The sequence below is a fragment of the Electrophorus electricus genome, chromosome 24 (genome assembly GCF_013358815.1).
Source record: "Electrophorus electricus isolate fEleEle1 chromosome 24, fEleEle1.pri, whole genome shotgun sequence".
Classification (NCBI taxonomy): domain Eukaryota; kingdom Metazoa; phylum Chordata; class Actinopteri; order Gymnotiformes; family Gymnotidae; genus Electrophorus; species Electrophorus electricus.
In genome coordinates, this window is record NC_049558.1 from 5,424,708 (window position 1) to 5,443,932 (window position 19,225).

Consider the following 19,225-nt stretch of genomic DNA (forward strand, 5'->3'; position numbering starts at 1 on the left):
GATGACGTTACACTGTGTACTAGCCATATGCAAAACAATAAATACCCACCTTAGCTGAAAATATTAAGTATCAAAAAAAAAACCAGTAACTATTAAATTGACTTAATTTTACATGTAATTATTAGGGGTGAACACTATGAAATGGTGTGAGTCTTTTGAAAATTATAAATTCGAAGCAGTTGTATTTGAAAATACAATGGTACTTCAGCTGTAATATCAGCTCAACCACAACTTCACACATGCAGTCAAAGTAAAATCAAAAGGTTGTTAGTGCAATCTGAAGTATAACGCTTTCTTAAAATTAATGTCAAAGTAATATTCCAAAAGTGTAAATATTAGAGAAACACACAAATACTTTAAATTTACATGACTACAGTTTTTTATTGTAGAAAAAGCACTGACTCTCAGAATGATGTTTTTATTTGGCATTTACCAAACAGTTTACCTCATGGAAATAAAGGTATGAGGGGAAGTGTAATGTCCCTCAGACTAAAGCTACATATTGGTCGACTTCCAATTAATAGCATTTGAATAATGATCTGGTGATTAGTTCACTTTTATGTCCTAATGTGTCAAATCCATGAGGAATCATCGAGTGCAGCTTAAACATGATTGCTCATTACTGTTTCCATAGTATGAATGGGTTAGATTGCATGTTATACGTAAGCAGACTAGAGCAGCAGTCGTTGGAAGCACTGTGCTACTATTTAGCAGCCTGTATAAGTACTACTGCTTATGTGTCTGTGTTTGCTGCCTTCTCACAGTGGTTTTTGGTTCATGATCATTTACGTTAGACACTAGGCTGATTAAGTCTATATTAAGGTTCTTGATGCAAAATATGCAGTGTGTGTGTGTGTGTGTGTCTTTGTATTGCTGTATGCATTGAAATGCACAGTTAAACCCAATGGTTGTGGATGGAATTTATGTGTATCACCTTTACTTCACAGAAAGAGTGAAGTGCTTGAATTTAATCGCCAGTTGAGATCAGCTTTCAACATGGCATGAGAAGTCCTTTTCATTTAGAAAAAGCAACGTTGGTGTGATTGTCATTCAGTACATGGAGAAATACAAAGCTCAACATGTCTGCTTTTTAAGATGTGGCAAACTTTGTAGACAAGCTCAATCAAGTGTACATAGCATATTGAAAAGTTTGCTTAATCTATGTCAGGAAAATCAGCCCTGAGTCATAAAAGGAATACCCGATTTTACATCACATCAACTGAGCCCAGTGAGCATAGATGTAATTAATCTATGAATTGATTGTACATTGAGTCAAATTATGGTATTTTTGCATAACCAACAAGCGTTAGAAACCCATTGGATGTACTGCATGATGTAGTTACATCATTCCTACTCAGTTACTGCAGTGTTAAAGACCATAAGAGTCTGAGTTCTCTAGTTTTAACATATTACAGTGTGATACATAACAGACAGAGAGAAACAATTTCTCAGCAGAAAATTCGTAGATAAAGTACAGCTTGTGCAATGAGACGAAAGCAGTGCCCTCTAGTGACAAATCCTAGGGGAGAAAAAAAGAGATGAATTACCTGTCTCAAGGATTATTGACAAAATAACATAATATTTTTCAGTGAATCAAAAGTAAAACAAACACAGGTTGAACCTATTTTCTCTGAGAACGTTTGTTCCATAATGGGTTTGATTAAAAGTTGCTTACAGGCATTACTTTATTGTCTTTTGCCACTGATGTTAAGCTTTGTCGGCCTCTTGGCTGAAGACCAGGCATGGCTCCTGATTACAGAGAGGGGTTAAGTGATGCACTTACCCTACTGCAAAATGTTTGTCAGCTTCTCGTCATAGTACTCGAAGCAATCTTGACAGTCCTCCCAGGGCGTAAAGCCTTCATCCTCATTCTCTACGAAAGTGGACCAAACATAGCTGAAGTCCACGGGCCTCATCATCCTCAGTTTACATCCTGCCTGGGCAAGTGCCTTTAGCCCGGCCTGCACCTCAGGCTCCTCCCACATGAAGAGGCGTGAACAGTGGATGTTAAGGCGGAGGGACTTGCGGACTGTCAAGACCTCTCCCAGCTTAGCGGCACATGCAGCACAGGGACTGGACGATATGTACCAGGTGACCGTGTAGTGCAGCGATTTGTCATATGAAGGCAACACCTGCTGGAAGAACGCTTCCTCGGCATGGGTGCATGAGTGCTCATCTTCCAGGTAACCACGGAGACCATCTGCATCTGCTGCGCCACCGCGTATGTCCACCTGATAGCACAGGAAGGTCTTGTTTCTGCCCGAGGAGTACTCCACGTTTTTGAACTGGAACTTGAAGTAGGAGGAGTTGAGCCGCTCCCTGACAAGGTACAGGCAACGGTTGCTATGAAACACCTCATGGATTCTGACAAGCTTCTGTCACACTCCTTGGCAGTGACCGAAAGGTCATCATATGTTTTCAGCATTACTGATTAGTTTTTAGCACCAGCCCTGTGGAACATCCTTTGATGCATTGTTCACTGCGACATAAGCAACACTTGAAATAACGCGGGTATTTTAAATCATCTTGCTAAGGGGCTTCAATTCAACTCCACAAACTGTGAAGATAAACTGATCACATTTGATCTTTGTCTTCTTTAAGAAGGGCTCGCAAACATTTCATGTGAAGTTCACTCCTTACCAATTAGTTCTTGGTACAGAACCCACTATTGTTTGAAAGACCTTGGTTTTCATATATCATAAAAAGCTAAGTATCAAATCACTTACTTGTATGTTGCTACAACTGTTGTATGGTCTGCTATAACAAGCAAAACCCCCTTGAGATTAGTTAATCGGTCCTTCAGGAAAGACGAGGAGAACTTTTCCTTACCCAGTGATGATCTCAAACGGAGGAAGCTCTATTGGCTCAAACTGGAGTTCGCCATCTTCAGGACCGGCCTGCGCACCTTGGTCTTCCTCCCCATTTCCTGTCGGCTTCTCGGCCTCCACCTCGGCCTTTTCCGGAATCTTCTTGGGCGTCTTTTTCACGTTCTTGTCCTTCTCGTTCTCTTTTTTCTCCTTTTCAGTCTTGGGTTCCATCCTCTTTTCCTTCCTTTTCACTGCGCCTACTTTGCTGGGAGCATTTTTGTCTGCCATGGCTAAACTGGGTGCCGAGCTGAGCTGGTTTGAGAGCAAACAGCAGCGTGCTTTAGCAGACGAGTCAGAAAGCCAAAGACTGCGTGCGTAAGTCGGGGATTGAGTGTGTAGAGGTGTTTCCAGCCTCCGGAGCAAATGAAGTGTGAATGGTTAGAGAATGCCATGGGGAGATTAGGGGCAGCTGCTCTCTCCTGTTTCCATGCTATAAAAAGACCCAAGGAGAGTGCACGGCAGTGAGCAGGACAGAGCCTCAGAGCAGGTGGGCTACCACTCGGAAATAAGTTGGGAAATGGAAAAATGAATTTAAAAGCTAATTGAGAAATACATTTGGACCTGCTTTTGGGAAATACAATTGGAAATGTTGAAGGTTATTGGGAAATACAGCTGGAAAAGTGGGAAATAATGAGTATTACGTAATTTCCTTTACTATTTCTGTTGCTATGTCCTAATTACCTTTTCCATTCAATTTCTAGTTTTATTTCCAATTATATTTTTTACTCTCAGTCCTCCAGAGGTGTTTGTCACCCCTATTCATCATTGAAGTTGTCGGCACACCACCAACAGGCGGTTTATTAATAACCATGTTTTGGCAGACAGTTCAGTGTGAGTCATTCTCTTCAGATACTTCCACAGGTCAGCACTAGGCCTTAATACCCTCACAGCAAGGTCAGTTTAGCTATGAGGCTGGAGTGTATTCTAGTCAGACCAGCTGAGACACACAGCTATTAGTGACTCATGATTAAAACACATTCCATCTCTTTAGAAATGCTCATAAAAACAAAGTATAACACACTTGTTGCTTGATTGGGACTCTCCCTCTTGCCATAGTAGGGGACACAGTAGGATTACCTGTAAATACCTTATACAAACAAACATCCTGGATCTTCTTGTGGTCTGATCACATTTTCTATTCAATGTCCTCCACTGCATTTCAATGCAGATAAACTGCTGCATCCATAAATCTTAATGCTAAATAGCTCTGTTTGTTTCTCCTTGAGCAAGAATGTTGATGATGTGCGTTTGCCTTTTATGTCTCAGTGGATGCAGTCACATAAATGGGGCAGAAATGAGCTTAGATTAGTAAACATGCTCGGACACAAAGGTGCTTTATGTTTATAGGTTAAACGTAGTATTGAAGTGTGCCATATTTATTATGGCATAAATCTATCCAGAGCAGCGAGCACATTAAATGCGTAGGTGTACACAGCTGTGTCTGGCTTGGACTTGCTTGGGCGTAATATGAAAGTGTGTGTTTCTCCTGTGTTTATCCCCTCCTCACTGTATTTCTGTTGTTTCTCCCTTCCTCACAGAGCAACACGATGGCAGATCATCCATTTCAGTTGGGATAGAAATGGCCTGTCTATACACTTTTACCAACCTGGTAATTACCTCTGAAATGAATTACTTAGCAGAGAGTGGAAATTGAAATTGAGGTGCTGCTGCTGCTGCTCCTCCTCCTCCTCCTCCTTCCTCTCTCTCTCTCTCTCTCTCTCTCTCTCTCTCACTCACGCACTCACACACACACTAAACTAAATATTCATTACATCTGCACTGCATCACGGCCCATTTCCCGCATGTCTAAACCAATCTAAAACTGCATTTACAAATGTACTGGTGCTTTACGCTAATGTTATTAAAATGCATAACGTGGCACAAATACACACTTATATTCTGTTCTATGCTGGCAATTTGACACCGTCTTCTGACAAAATCAGCGTGAGGCTTTTGTAGAATAAAACTAGTGACTGCCTGGTAGCTACAAGATTCTACATTCTCCATGCTGAAGGAAAGAGAACAAAAAGCTGTAGTTTTCTGATGACTGATATTTTTAATCTAAATTATTATGGGGGGGGTTGTTCACTCACACATCACCTCCCAAACACATTACAGGCCTTCTCCTTCATGACTGAATGCTCATTATTCAGCCACACCAGCTGGAGACTGTCCAATTCCCTATAGCAATGAAATGTAATTATTTCCAATTACCCGGTCTGCCTGCAGCTTTCCGGCAGGGTGAATTGGTAAGCTCAGAGCAAGCAAAGAAAATATATATCTACCATACTGTTGCTTGCTCTCATCTTCTTCATGGTTATGAAGGTCATGGCGATAGGGACGTAGTATTAAGCTTTTCTTGTGTGGACGTTTGAGGAAATCATTTCATGAAAGATTATCAAAGCAAAATAAAAAGCGCGTACATAAAAGAAAGCCAGTTGAACTGCAGTGCACATTTAATATTGCTTTTCTATGAAGGGTGCATATTTATCATACCACAATTAAAAATGTAGATGTGACCATTTTGCCTTGTATTTTACACCTGCCGAACAATCGTGGCAACATTCCTAAAGGAAAAGTAAATTCTCTTGATAATTTAATTTCTAATACCAATCTCTGAAACCCAAGTATCTCTTGCAGTTCCCATCCTCAGCACAATACAGGTACCACATGTGATTATAAGACATGTTCCTCTACATCCTAACATTTACACTACATCTGGCAGACACTCTTATCCAGAGCCACATACTTCTATTTACTGATACTTATATTTGTCAGTATAACATGAGAATCAAACCCATGACCATGCTTTATCTAATACCTTGCTCTACCTGCTCTTGGGTAACTCACTACAAGGTGAGGTACAGGAGCTCCTTTGAATAATTCTACTTCCTTCTGTGCCTGAGGCCACACATATTACCTAATAATAAAAGCAATTAAAAGTATATGTTGCTACAGGTACATTTGGCTGCATGCAAAAAATACTAAACATAAAAACATGTTTGTGTCATGATTAATGTGGATACTTTATGCGTACTGCATTTTCCAAAAGTTTGCTTTTATGTATATTTTTATTTGGTTTTGATATCATTCCATATAGGGTAGAAGGTTTGTGCCAAGCAGGAGCTGCATTTTTTTAAACTTCTGAATTATTTATTTGGATGTCATAACATTGAAGTGAAGAGCAAATAGAATGGGAGAAAATGAGAATGTGTTTATATATATATATATATATATATATATATATATATATATATATATATATATATATATATATAAACATGCCACAAATATGAAGCAATAAATGTATCAGCTAGAACAAAACAAAAACCAAAAAATGAAAAACACTACCATACTATTTTAATTAATGTTTGTGTGTTTATGTACATTTACTGTGTATATCTGCAGAAACAAATCATTATGATGTTGCTTTGGGTAATTCTACAGTTTTATATTCAAATTCATGTTACAGGCACAAGCTGCTCTTGGGATTTGAGGCATCCTTCAGTTTAAAAAAAAGCCCAAATTCTATAAAGCTATTGTAAGTAACCTGTAAAGATGGCCTTTGCAATTGGTTAAGACCATAGTATACTGTAATTAGCCTTTAAGTAAATCAGAGTCTCTAAGTTCTTTGGAAGGAGTCGGCAGCGTTCTGGCCTTATTGTTTTGCCCACCAGACTAAATATCCTCTCCACTTTTGTAGTTGTAGCTGGCACTGTAAACACTTTCTTGGCCACTTGCGAAAGCAGGGGGAAGTCAATGGACTTGCGCTTCCAGTACTGCAGTGGATCTTCGTCTGTGGGCTCCTCGTGGAGATATGCGGACAGCTCTTGCTCCATACTCTTGGCCTGCGTGGTGGGCCTTTGCTTGATGAAGGAGAACAGCCTGCTGCGTTTGGAAGGGCACGCCTGAGCCTCGGAGCTGGGCTCCGGTGGACTCACTGGCTGGGTGTGCTTCCCCACCTCTTCCAGCAGAACCTGTTTGTGCCAGTCACGATCACTGCTCCAAGAGAGCTTGAACTGCGGGTCCAGCGTCGTAGCCGTCACGTACAGAGGGTCCTCAAGAATGCCGGCTAGTCTCCGGTCCAGTGCCTGAGACAGTCCCGTCGCGATCCCCGTGCATTGGTGGGTTACGACCTCTGCGAGGTGCTTCCGTAGGCCAAGCACACTGGGGAGGGCCAGGCTAATGGACACATGCTTGTCCCCCTGGACCATGTCTGTGGCCTCCTCAAACGGCTCCAAGACTTCCACCAGCTCCCGCAGCATGGCTTTCTCCACACTGTTGAGCGCCAAGTCGTTTCTATCTACTATATCCTCTAAGAAATCCACTGACTCGAGCATTTGCCGCATTGTCTTGAGCTGGGCGTTCCAGTGCCGGTCTGGACCTGAAGGGCCTTGTCCGTTTCCTGCCGCGTTGCCAGGACCAAAGACTTGTCCAAGTTTTTCTGGAGTCACTGTGGCAATGACATAATTGTAGAAGCAAGCTGCTTTGGTGAGAGTCATGGATATCTGTGAGGATGAACGTATTCCTTCTCGAATACACTGAGCCAGCGAGTGAGCAAAGCAGTCTATCCTACAGCGACCAAGGCAATGATTTAGAGAGTTCTCCTCTTCCGCTCCACTCACAGCTTCTTTGCTTAGTGCTGTGCCAATATCTTCATCGCTACTATCTTCTTCCTCCTCATCCTCCACATCCCCATTACCATTACCATGGAGATAAAAACCAGGCAGGCGGAAAGCTGATCGGCTTTCACAAGGCGAGGGGTCAACTACGATACGGAACACTTTACCCGAGATGCCATGAGCATGGGAGATCTCGTCAAATTCAGTGAGTATGCGCTGAGTGTCAGTATTACTTGGGAGAGGTAAACATGCTAACAACGCCGATTTGATCTGCCAGTCTGTGGTTATGAAATGACACGTCACTCCCAGGTAACCAGAACCGGTGCTGGCAGACGCGGTATTACTCCTCCAAAGATCCAGGGTCACGCTGCAGGACTCTGCTCCTGACAGCGCCACCTTGGTTGCCAGCTGTACTTGATAGGCATAGGTTGGCAGGAGCTGTTGCTGTATGTAATGGCTTGGTTCTGGAACGTATCGGGGCTCGAGAAGCTGAAGAAGTTCCCGGAAGCCCTCGTTCTCCATGATCTGCACAGGTTGCAAATCTCGGATGATCATCTTGGCAATGGTTTCAGAAATGAGGGACTGTCGTGGATCACTACGGTCGAATTTGGCTGTCCCCGCCCCAGTCTGGGTAGCTGTTCGGCTGGCTCCACTGATGGGTGCATAGGTTTGCATTGCCCCCGAAGCATAGGTCTCTCTCTTCACATCTTTCTTCCTCACAAACTCATCATACATTGCTTGATGTTTACGCTGCGTGAAAGGGGGGAGAGAAATAAGGACTGTTATAAATATTTTCATTTGATTATAAATATTTTCATTTGAAATGCTTGTATGACCTGTGTATCACATCCTGATGTAATAAAAGCAATATTTATTTTAATAAAAGAATAAAGAAAAGAAAAACACTCCAATCTCGTTAATGTTAGGTCCGGTTCCGTTACACTGAAATCAAAAGGCGGGACGTACCAAGTTATGAAGGTTTTTATACTTTATTTTGGATTTCTGGTACTCCGCATAAAATTCATGACGCCATTTAAATTGTTTTCGATTCAATTAATAACTCCCCCATCACATGAAATCGCATACCTTTAAATGTGTAACGAAGTTAGAAGTAACTGTCCGCTTCGCCTGTATCCTTGTGCCACAAGCTTTGCAGTTAGATTCAATTTTGCCATTTTCCCCCTCAAAGACAATATTGAAGTAATCCAGAATGGAGACTCTAGAATTGGACGCCATCGGTGATTCTCAAATCCTCCAAGACGGAAGCAACGAGACTCTTCTAACTTCCCTGACTGATTGGAATTTGCCTTCGTCTTCCAGCAATCCCGCAACCTACACGGCGTTAGGGTTCAATATGCGGACACCTTCACCGTTGCCATACATGACGGCAGGCTTTTGTCTGCAAGATAACGTGTTCAACGGAAATCACAGCGATTGCATCGCTTGCGCATCACGCCCTTTAAAATGCGAGCTTTTTACAACTCTTGTCTCAAAACCCAACAACAAAGGCCAAGATGATTTGTCGGTAAAGGTGTTCGGCCCCAGTGTAAACAGCTTCATCTATCCGACAGCGCTTCGGACACCAGGAAGCAGGCAGCAAAGGGGAGGGCTTCCTTCCCCTCCACCATTTTGACCGTCCCCGTTAACAATTGACTGCGGTGTGCGTTCAAGCGACGGACGCATTGAACCGCCTCGACTTTAACACAGGGCCGTTTTTGTGAGGGACCTGGCCGCATGTGCTCGCCTGGCACTCCCGGGCCTTTAGCTGCGTTTTAAAAACAAATTACTTTTAGTTTTAGTTCAGATAACCTAGCTAGAACTAGCTCGCTGTCGCACCCTCAGTCGCCCCCAAAAGTGAGTCATGGTACTATATTTATATTGCTGGATTTCATTCATACACTTGTTACTTTACTGGTTATAGCTAGATATATAACTAGGTTAACAACTACTTTGTTCCGTACAACTGGTACGGAGCAACTAACTGAACTTTGCAAAAGATATTGCATTTTTACTTTCGCAACAGAGAAGCGGATTGTTCGCCTGCACGCCACCAAGTGTGATGCTGAAGGATCGGATGAGCTATAGTTGACAATATAGTTACAAGTGGAAGTTTGTTCAAAAGTAATGTTAGTGTTAGAACTGCCCAAAATAGCTTCAATGTAAATATATGTTAGCTAGATAACTAATCTAGGTTAACTAAACGCCTTCCCAAAACGAATTCTTTGTTCGCGTTATCTTATTGCATAGGACCACATGGACAGGGCAAAAATTAGTTTGAATAAAACCAAAGATAGAGGAGCCGTTTTCTGCATAGCTAGAATGTTATATAACCAATTCTAACTCGGTCAAGTCAGCAAATATAACAAAACATGGACCAAGCGAGTACTTATTGTCACTTGCAACTCACATCCAAGTGTTTCTTCAGGTTGGAGCAGGACGATATCGGAGTCGACAGAACGTTCTTTGTAGGCAAACATAAATTGCACTGAACATAAATGTTATTTCCACGTTCTTCTTGAATTGTAAAATGTCGTTTAAACCGCCAAGAAAAGAAACCTATCTTCCCCTTTCTCTTCATTGTAACCGGGCATGCATGCATCGACAGACTCGGTTAGCGATGTCCAGCTAAAGTTTGAGAAACATTTGGGGTGCGACTGACCGTAATGGCTGGTGACTTGGCTTACTCCCCGGTGTGATATGACCCCTGTGCTGCCCCCTGCACATGAAGGTAGAACATGCAGTGGATTCATGAGCAGGATAACAGTTTAACGTAGTTCACCATCAAGTCTTGGCCTCGCCACATTTCAGAACATTAAGATTCCCATTCCGGTTTTAATAAAAATGGAATGATCGTGCTGGTCTGTCAGGACAGTCTGTAAAGAAATGATATCAGAGTGTGAAAACCCAACATGAAGCACAAGTCGCATTCCTTGTGCCAACTTTTTTTTTTTATTATTATTTTTTTTTATTAGGTATTCGCTAATGGCCAACATTTACACTAGAGTTAATGGTAAACAGTATTTCACCATATTTTGCAGAGGATGTCCCAGTAACCACTGTTTTCCCAATCATCACTTACTCTTTTTTCCTGAGTTAGGAATTGCAGTCCAGTTGTGGTACAAAGTCTTCCCCCCCAAAAAAAGAAAAAGAAACAGTGCTTACAGAGGGGTTTAAACAAAGTTTAATATGTGAATAGTGATCTTTTAATTCAATGAAATCTTCTGTTTCTCCTTCATCTGAGACTGCAACTCCTCTCTGGTGACCAGAATCACATTTTGTAAAGTTGAAATCTCTGCTGAAAGGGTGATGACTGCAAATTACATTGAAAAACAAAATTGTGTTAATTTTCCAAAATAGTATAAGCGCACTTTGGAGTAGAAAGAATGTCATAAGTAATTAAACATAAAACTTTATTTAAGAATAATTATTAGAGGTCAAGTAAACTATATTATTATGGATCAAACAAAATTATGAGATTGCATAAAAGATGTTTTACTATGTTATGCTAATCATGGCAAATTTTGCATTTTTAACATAAAAATGTGTTTAAATATTATTTTGTGAATCTTGGCACCAACTGTGACTGATCATTTTTGTCTCAACATTGCAGTATTTATCAGCATGACAATAATGTGATCCCCTTTGACCCAAACCCATGACCGTGGTGTTGCTAGCAACTTGCTCTACCTAATCTACAGGGTGAGTTACAGAAACAACTGTAGTTTTGGACAGACTGTTGTTTTAATCTTACCTTCTTTAAAGACAGTCTGAGCTTGCTTAAGATTCTGGGGCACAAGGATTCCAAACCATTTCAGTGGCTCTTGAAGTGGACACTGGGCTTTCTCCGCTTTTGGGGCGACTTGACGCTCCTCCTCATGCTGCCCTTTAGCAGTGCTCTCGTCCTCAGTTTCTTTCTGTCTGACATTCATTCTCCTCCTAAGGCCTGCAAATAAGGGATGTCCTGTTTAAATTTCTCTGGTCTAGTTTGTCTGTTCCCTGGTGATTATTTCACTTCTCGCCGTACTAAAGTCCAACACATTTTTAATCACAGAAACTGTAACATTTAATTTCAAGTTGAAGACACATTTTCCAGCCATGTGTCCAGCATCTCTTGCTACTTAACAGATTTCTATATCTGCAATTCAACTTTTTTTTTTTTTTTGGTGGGGGGGGGGGGGGGGGGGGGGGTGTACTTTGATTCATCATTCATTGACCACCTAGAAAATGAAAGCATTTGAGAGTTCATCAGTCCTACCTCCTTCTGTTGGTTCCCATGTTCTCTACTGTATCGCTTTCTTTTGGTTCTTCTGCTTTGTGCTCAGTTTGCTCACACTGGAACTCCACAACACCATTTCTGAGAGCTGCGTTTCAGAATAAAAAACGTCAAAGTCAGACTGCAGCTACAGCTAATGCTTTTTTAAAGGTTGTCATATGCACTGAATGATCACGTTATTAGAGACACCCATATAGTAGCGCAGTGGGCCCTCCTCTGGCCTCAGAACCGCAGCAAGTCTATTTGGCATTGGTTTTCACTAAATGGTGAAATTGTTTTGCAGGAATCTTGGCCCATGCAGACAGGACAGCTTTTTGCAGTTGCTGCAAAATACAGGCCGTTCTATCTCGTCCCAAAGATGCCCTATAGATTTGAGATCTGGGGACTGTGAATGCCAGGGAAGCAAGGAAAATTTGCTGTCATGTTCCTGGAACCAATCCATGACTATACAGCCCTTGTGGCATGGGGTAAAAAACTTCCATCAAAGGTTGAATTTGGTTGGTCACAATTCTTAGTTAAGTCCTACTGTCCATCCATAGGCAGAAGACCTCGGTCAAAAGACCCAGGGTGTGCCAAGAAAACTTTCCACACACCATTACTCAACCTTCACCAGCTTGAATTGTTGACACCTAAGAGGAAGAGGTTATCAATTCATGCTGCTTATGCCAAATTCAGTTTGCACTTCAGACTTATCTATGCTCTCAACTATGCACCACATACTACTGCCAATCTGTATACTTCTAGTTTTTATCATTAGTGTATTATATATATTGTAACTAGAGTCCATACTTTTTTAAGTTATATTATCTATCTTTATAATTTAGAGTTTCTCTCTATATATTACCTTTCATGCCGATAGTTGTCAAAGCATTTTACTGCAAGTTGCACTATGTATGATTATGTATGTGACAAACTTTGATTTCATTTGATATTTAATTGAAATTTGGACCCTTCCCATCAGCATGTTGCAACAGAAGTCTGAATTCATCTGACCAGGTGATGTTCCAATTCTTAATGATCTAATTTTTGCACTTTTGCCCACTGGAGTCTTGCTTTTCTGTTTTCCTTAGGCACTAATGAAGTGCCCATTCAGTGTATATGCTATGTTGATTTGTACCCACTAACCTAAGGGGCATCTACTCATTCATACACTGAATCCATGTCTCTTAAGGTGTTTATGCCCAATATCTTGGAAATTCTAACATTCAAACATTTATGAATTAAAATAGGTGTGCTAACAAGCAGATGCTAACTTTTGTGAGTTTCTAAATCAACATAGCCAAAACATGAATCAAGGATAATTTAGCAATAACATGGCTGGACCTTGTGTTCACGTAGACATGCGGGTCCATCTCGCTAGCATATTGTAGGGCTGAAACCTGCTTGTTTCCCATGGAGTAACGTGCCTTGGATATGTTAAACCATCCCTGTAAAGAGACGAGTCTATGATGAGTATATTTTACAACACAGATCCAAATAGTCTAATGTGTAAGAAATGTAATAAACGCACGAATTTACACCATTTTCGTTTCTTACCTCCTCTATGAGGGCGTTAAGTTTCTGTCTTTTTTCTTCCAAAATCTCCAGCTGATCCATAAAATAGAGTAACCGCTGATCTATACGTAGAGACGCGGGATCAAGACTCATTTTCAGTTTCGTCTGGGAAAAAAAAATCGGGAGTTGAACGTAAATGTATATATTGCAGAAAGCAGCGATAATACTCGCGCACTACAGCAACAATATTTAAAAACGTCAGTGGCTTCGTTGGAGGATTTCTGCAAGACTGTCGAGACGCTGAACTCTCTTTACTGTCATCCACCACGTCGCCATGTCAGGTCACATGACAGCAATAGTCAGCTGATTGTAAAAAAATTTTTTTTTTTAAAATAGCCATTAGAGGTCTCGTTCAAGTGTGCCTGTCCTCGTTTCATGCGCCGTTTTTTCTATTAATTTCTGGATTTGTAGCGCTAGCTGCATACTTAACGTATGAGTTTTGCAAACATTTGCATATTTTTAACAAAGGCAGATGTAGTGTACATCGTATTCAGTGACATAAGAAAATATTTGTCTCTGGATTTGCACTGTTGCAGCCTACAAAAAGGTGAGTGTTACCAAATTCTCAACCAACACCTCTAGTGTTTGTTCAAACAAGATATAATGCTACTAGAAAAAAACTGTATACACAGGATAATAAATAGTGTCCAATATCTTGTGCCAAACCATTAGAACTTTACATAGTGCCCAGCCTACTCACTTCATACCAGAATTACACCGTATTACACGACACAAGAACCCACTCACCTACCCACTCTTCCATGTATTTGAACTACTGAACACCTCAGCCATTCCACCTTTATATTGCATTTTGCCAACTATCCTGTGCTCTCCTAATGTTTCACAGATACCTTTAGTCTAGGGCCTCTAAAACCCAACTTACATTTGGCATATTTGTTACCAGTGTTATAAAACAATATCCAAAGGAGGCCATCTTGGGGAAAAATGTCGCACAGGACAAAACTTTAATTCCCATACCGGGAGTCGAACCCGGGCCGCCTGGGTGAAAACCAGGAATCCTAACCGCTAGACCATATGGGAGTCATTGGTACGAGCTTTGTTCTTGCCCGACTCGTGTTTTGGTCTTCTAGCTGTGGTCTTCTTGGTAGCGTGTTAGTTATATCTTAATATATCTTTAGCTAGCTAGCCATACTGTCATCCGTTTATAGGCCAAAAATATTGACACACACACACACGTATAGTTTTGAGACAAATTTTACTGCCTCCATTTTTTTTTTGTCAAATGTTTATATGGTATAGTGGAGTACAATTATAAGCATTGAATTTTCGTTTTTTTAAATATCTTTTTATTGCCAAATACATGCAAAAATATTTAGTGTTGACCCTGTGAATTGTGCTCGTCTCAAAACTAATTTACACTGAAATGAAACGGGTACATAATGGTCATGTGAATTATTTTTAGATTAGCGACTACCGCTCTGGTAGCTTGCCGTGATCGTATAGTGGTTAGTACTCTGCGTTGTGGCCGCAGCAACCCCGGTTCGAATCCGGGTCACGGCAAAGTGTAACCGTTAAAGCGATTCTTTTTTTTTCCCCCTGGAAAACTTGCCAGTGACTTTAGAACTCATTTTAATACCCCACTTAATAACTGTGCACTACCGGTTTCTTTAAGACACTCGGAAATTAGTTAAAACAAAATGCACTTTATTAGATCACTACAAACGTTTGAGACCGACCACAATACAACATTGCGCGCCACGTCGATCCTCCAGTTGAAACCGAAGTATGTCTCATGTGGTGCTGTTCTGTTTGCCAAGTCGTCAAAGAGGTCGGCGGACACCTCCCGCTTTATAGTGACGGGAGTACCTATTGGGTGGTGCAGTCATACGGCAATACAGTAGGGTGCGTCTCCTGTGGCGTGATGTGCTGATTGGCGGTGACTGGTGTGACGTTTGCAGCTACAGGGAAACGTCCTGCAAGTTTTGAACGGTTCTTATAAAGTGTATTTCTTCTTGTTGCGTTTCGTTTTCAAACTGCAAAAAGCTACACCTTTGCTTATTTCGCGTTCCTCTCTATCATTCAAGGTAAGCACAAGGCTTTAGGTGAAATAATGCAGTTTTGCATAAAGTTTGGAAGTCATTAAAGGATATATAGGCTGAATTGAGTATTCTAAACTGAGTATGCTCAATATAAAGTAGGATTTGGTCTTATTACGTGATAGTTTGTCATGTGCTATCCATCAATTTTATTTGATTTGTTTTGTGTTGCTCTATGTTTTTGCTCCTTGATGTGACTGACATTTTGTAATTATATATTTTATAGAAGCTTTTAAGGTGTGCACTCTGTCTTTGTAGATGCCAAAGGGTGCAGCTGAAACCATAAGTCACCCGTACTGGCCTCGGGACCTGTCCATCCCAAACTACATCCCGAATGACAGATCCATGTCTGAGATTCTCACGTTCCTATTCTCTGCATCTGGGCTGTTAATGCTGGTAGCCTGGGCTCTGACCGGGCAGAGGGTGTCTGGATGCCATTTGAGCACCTGGAGAAGGTTAGCCTTGTGCTGGTTCACTGTGTGTGGATTCATCCATGGTCTCATTGAGGGCTGGTTCTCTCTCTACTACACCATCATTCCAGCAGACCAGAGCTTCCTTTCCCAACTCTGTGAGTGAACACTGAAGCCTTAATTGCAACGTGCAATGACCACATGGTAATTGGTCATAACAGAAACCCAGCAGGAGCCAGGCATGAAAGATCAGCTTTTACTACAACCGTTTGAAAATTAGAAATTTATATATTTATATTATATATGTATAAATATATAAATTTCTAATTTCAAACGGTTGTAGTAAAAGCTTGATCTTTCATGCCTGGCTCCTGCTGGGGTTTCTGGTTATGACCAATTACCATGTGGTCATTGTGTACTAAGAGGACACTTATGAAATGCTCATGAATCTAACTTGTTTTTGGCTAAGCAATAGTGTAGCTGTCCCTGAAGAAGAAGAAGGGGCCCACTTCAGCCTAGTGCTTCTGACATTACTGTGCTCTATTGAATTTCACGCATAGAGCTCATGGTGCCTGTTTTCTTTTTTTCCACACAGGGAAAGAATATGCAAAAGGCGACAGCAGATATGTTATGTAAGTTAGAAATACATGTGAGTAAAACCTGTACCGCATGCTTTGCAGTCGTGCCTTTTCCAGTGTCAAACCATCTTGATGGATCTTTATTTAGTGCAGATAATTTCACTGTGTGCATGGAGACAGTGACGGCATGTCTATGGGGGCCTTTCAGTCTCTGGGTTGTTGCAGCCTTCTTGTACAATCGTCCCTACAGATTTGTCCTACAGCTAATCGTATCTCTAGGTAAGAAGTTTTCTTATTCGGTGCTGTTAAATGTGTGGGCACACATGGTAAAAAACTGTTTTCATAATTAACTATGCTGTCACCCACAGTGAATATGGATGAGACAAACCATAGATTCAAAATAGCAGTACCCCACATACATACCTTACACCTCTAGGGATTACTGAATCAGAGTGCAGGAGACTTTATTTTTCCCACTGAAATGTGTTAACTGAATGTTTGTGAAGCAGTTTTAAGACCAGGGCTGGCTATTTTAAAACATTTTTTAATACTCTAAATGTTTTGGTGGTTGTTGTTTTCATAATTGTATGTGATATTAAAACTTGGTAAAGAATGTTTTTAAGTGTATTAAATGTCAATAATAGCATACATCTTAAAAATACATATCTAATAGTACCTTTTTTGATAAATTATGAAATTATTTTACAGGCTGGTGTTTTTCTTTTTGTTTGTAGTGACTGTCATTAAACATTAAATTTTGTTTGTCATAATATTTCATTTGTGCCTGGGAGTGGTGGCATCACAAAAAACTGGATTTCTTAGTTTATCCAGATGGACATTGATGGCCATTCCTAATGGACAACCTGCAACTTTGATCTTTAATTTATCTAAAATGAGAAATCATGCTTTGTGGAATACCCCCTGGTTAAAAGTAACTTCCTCTATCCACAGGGCAACTGTATGGGGCAGTCCTGTACTTCTACACTGAACACAGAGATGGCTACATCCACAGCGAGTACAACCACCCTGTTTATTTCTGGTTTTACTTTGTCTTCATGAATGTTTTATGGATTGTGATTCCTTTCCTTCTTATTGTGGACTCATGGTGTCAGTTATCTTTCACTCAGGCTTTGTCGGACAAACAACACACAAACACAAGTTCAAGTAGAAAAGAGATTATATTTTAAAAAGACATAGGAACTAATAATTTTGCATTGTTGTAGGTAATATTTGGAGATCATCAGTTAATATTCTAATTTGTTAATATTCAAGCCAGTCTTGATGATGATGATGATGATGATGATATCGTATATAATATAATACAATATCACAAAGCGTTTTTATATTGAGATTAAAATTAAAATTTTATAATACCTGTGCTGTACTGTGGTGTCTACAGAAACTGCGGCCCGCAGTCAACTTTTGTGAGAGTTTTAGTTTACAGAATCATATCTTTGGCGCTTTGCTGGAGGAAAAGTGCAGAGCTTGAACTGAATAACGATGTCCGAGACTTACAAGGGCCCTGTTGGAGAGAGCCAATTACAAGATGAACTTTGTTAATTCGGAAACATGCAAAGTCAAAAGGCTTGCAGCTTTATGAACTCTGAACAGAAAATAAATGCACATATGTCAATCAAGTGTCTTGTGCACACAAATTGCAACAAGTATACACTAATTATGTGGAAAGTAAATATAGGGTCTAGACAACTAGAGGTGTGGTGTTAAACTGCGAATCTGTAGCCGAAATAGCTCAGTTGGGAGAGCGTTAGACTGAAGATCTAAAGGTCCCTGGTTCGATCCCGGGTTTCGGCATTTTTTCCAATGCAGATGTAAAAATGCTAAAGAAATGGTGTTTTTACAAATTCATTTCCCACATTATTTAAGACATAACTTAAATGCCAGAGGTATATTCGTATTTGTATATTCTTTGTAGAGTGGCTGACAAATTAAAAATCAAAAAGCAAAGTCCTTGTGACATTTCATTTTTATTGTCTTAAAGGTGTGACTTCGTACAGTTAAATGAGTACTTCCCACTCATTTGCATTTTTTTTCACAATGGCTGACAAATTTCAAATGAAGCGAAGTCCTTTTGACATTTGAGTTTCATTATCTTAACGGTATGACATTAAAAATAACAATCTCAACAATGCAAATGTATTTTCTCACCGTTGTGCTCCAGCTCTGCTAAAATAAAAATGCAGTTGAACCCCAGTTTGCAATTACATTTCCATTGTACTATCAGTCAAACATGAATTTACTGGAGCAGAGGAAAAAAGTGCTTTATTGTGGAAGTTCATATTATGAGTGGATAATGTGAATTAACCAAATGAAATGGTGTGAACATTTAATTCAGAGCAGCATTTTCATGATTTGACCACAATATAAAAGGTTTAGGAAAAAAAAACGTAAGGTTTAATTTAATGTGTGAAGAGATCGAAATAACTAAATGACATTTAAAAAATTAAGATGAGGGGTTGATAATTCGAACGTACCTTAGGTCGGACCATTTAAAATTTCTTCGAAAAAGAACAATTTTACGTCCCTGGGTGGGCTCGAACCACCAACCTTTCGGTTAACAGCCGAACGCGCTAACCGATTGCGCCACAGAGACTTATACCCTCCCCTTATACCCTCTACAATGTAGAAGTTGTATCTTATGTCTGAATTTATCTCATATAATAATAGTTTATGATAGCTCACAATTCTTTTTTTCAGTTGCAATTACCAAGCGACTTGTCATGCCTTTGGCCGCTCTTGGTACAAAATCTCAACATCACAACACACGTCTGCTTAAGCTAAATTATAAACCAATTGCTCCCTCTCTTGGTGAAATATCAACTCGCATAACAGGCGTTGACATAACT

The 19,225-nt window shown here is 40.4% G+C and overlaps 4 protein-coding genes and 4 non-coding genes across 12 annotated transcripts; 3 read left to right on the plus strand and 5 right to left on the minus strand.

Annotated features, from left to right (window-relative positions):
- Positions 1–153: 153 nt before the first annotated feature.
- On the minus strand, positions 154–3,617 carry apobec2b (apolipoprotein B mRNA editing enzyme, catalytic polypeptide-like 2b). Its single transcript, XM_035522395.1, has 3 exons — positions 2,830–3,617; positions 1,784–2,319; positions 154–1,519 (listed from the first exon to the last, which is right to left on the minus strand). The coding sequence occupies exons 1-2, from the start codon at positions 3,093–3,095 to the stop codon at positions 1,785–1,787; spliced, it is 801 nt and encodes a 266-aa protein (XP_035378288.1). The 5' UTR covers positions 3,096–3,617; the 3' UTR covers positions 154–1,519; position 1,784.
- A 2,536-nt stretch (positions 3,618–6,153) lies between these two features.
- Positions 6,154–10,657, minus strand: si:dkey-109j17.5 (zinc finger BED domain-containing protein 6). Of its 4 annotated transcripts, XM_026998162.2 has the most exons (3): positions 10,569–10,657; positions 10,149–10,205; positions 6,154–8,239 (listed from the first exon to the last, which is right to left on the minus strand). In XM_026998162.2, the coding sequence occupies exon 3, from the start codon at positions 8,222–8,224 to the stop codon at positions 6,443–6,445; it is 1,782 nt and encodes a 593-aa protein (XP_026853963.2). In that variant the 5' UTR covers positions 8,225–8,239; positions 10,149–10,205; positions 10,569–10,657; the 3' UTR covers positions 6,154–6,442. The 4 variants fall into 4 exon arrangements, with proteins under 4 accessions (XP_026853963.2, XP_026853962.2, XP_026853960.2 ...); XM_026998161.2 differs by lacking the exon at positions 10,569–10,657 and having other exon boundaries at positions 10,149–10,281; XM_026998159.2 differs by lacking the exons at positions 10,149–10,205; positions 10,569–10,657 and adding an exon at positions 9,897–10,138.
- On the minus strand, positions 10,648–13,592 carry ccdc115 (coiled-coil domain containing 115). Its single transcript, XM_035522565.1, is given in 7 exon segments — positions 10,648–10,799; positions 11,241–11,432; positions 11,745–11,757; positions 11,759–11,843; positions 12,452–12,460; positions 13,086–13,189; positions 13,299–13,592. Coding segments are annotated over 7 exon segments (621 nt in total). The 5' UTR covers positions 13,410–13,592; the 3' UTR covers positions 10,648–10,692.
- Positions 13,593–13,648: 56 nt separating this feature from the next.
- Positions 13,649–18,257, plus strand: ebp (EBP cholestenol delta-isomerase). 2 transcript variants are annotated; one of them, XM_035522520.1, is made up of 5 exons: positions 13,649–13,863; positions 15,632–15,941; positions 16,379–16,415; positions 16,510–16,640; positions 17,313–18,257. In XM_035522520.1, exons 2-5 carry the CDS (start codon positions 15,632–15,634, stop codon positions 17,546–17,548), a joined length of 714 nt encoding a protein of 237 aa, XP_035378413.1. In that variant the 5' UTR covers positions 13,649–13,863; the 3' UTR covers positions 17,549–18,257. The 2 variants fall into 2 exon arrangements, with proteins under 2 accessions (XP_035378413.1, XP_035378412.1); XM_035522519.1 differs by lacking the exon at positions 13,649–13,863 and adding an exon at positions 15,256–15,361.
- trnae-uuc lies at positions 14,286–14,357 on the minus strand. The gene has a single exon. It is a non-coding gene; the product is annotated as a tRNA-Glu (tRNA).
- Positions 14,766–14,837, plus strand: trnah-gug. The gene has a single exon. It is a non-coding gene; the product is annotated as a tRNA-His (tRNA).
- Positions 18,101–18,173, plus strand: trnaf-gaa. Its single transcript has one exon. It is a non-coding gene; the product is annotated as a tRNA-Phe (tRNA).
- A 641-nt stretch (positions 18,258–18,898) lies between the features above and the next one.
- trnan-guu lies at positions 18,899–18,972 on the minus strand. Its single transcript has one exon. It is a non-coding gene; the product is annotated as a tRNA-Asn (tRNA).
- Positions 18,973–19,225: the final 253 nt, after the last annotated feature.

Excerpts from the sequence above, each read along its gene's own strand:
- apobec2b (XM_035522395.1), bottom strand. The coding sequence starts at position 3,095 with ATGGCAGACAAAAATGCTCCCAGCAAAGTAGGCGCAGTGAAAAGGAAG. Across the intron at positions 2,320-2,829 it reads CCGTTTGAGATCATCACTGG|GGAGCGGCTCAACTCCTCCT; the intron begins GTAAGGAAAAGT and ends GTACCTTGTCAG.
- si:dkey-109j17.5 (XM_026998159.2), bottom strand. The coding sequence starts at position 10,088 with ATGCATGCATGCCCGGTTACAATGAAGAGAAAGGGGAAGATAGGTTTC. Across the intron at positions 8,240-9,896 it reads ACCTGAAGAAACACTTGGAT|CGTAAACATCAAGCAATGTA; the intron begins GTGAGTTGCAAG and ends CCTTTCACGCAG.
- ebp (XM_035522520.1), top strand. The coding sequence starts at position 15,632 with ATGCCAAAGGGTGCAGCTGAAACCATAAGTCACCCGTACTGGCCTCGG. Across the intron at positions 16,416-16,509 it reads GGCGACAGCAGATATGTTAT|TGCAGATAATTTCACTGTGT; the intron begins GTAAGTTAGAAA and ends ATCTTTATTTAG. Across the intron at positions 16,641-17,312 it reads ACAGCTAATCGTATCTCTAG|GGCAACTGTATGGGGCAGTC; the intron begins GTAAGAAGTTTT and ends CTCTATCCACAG.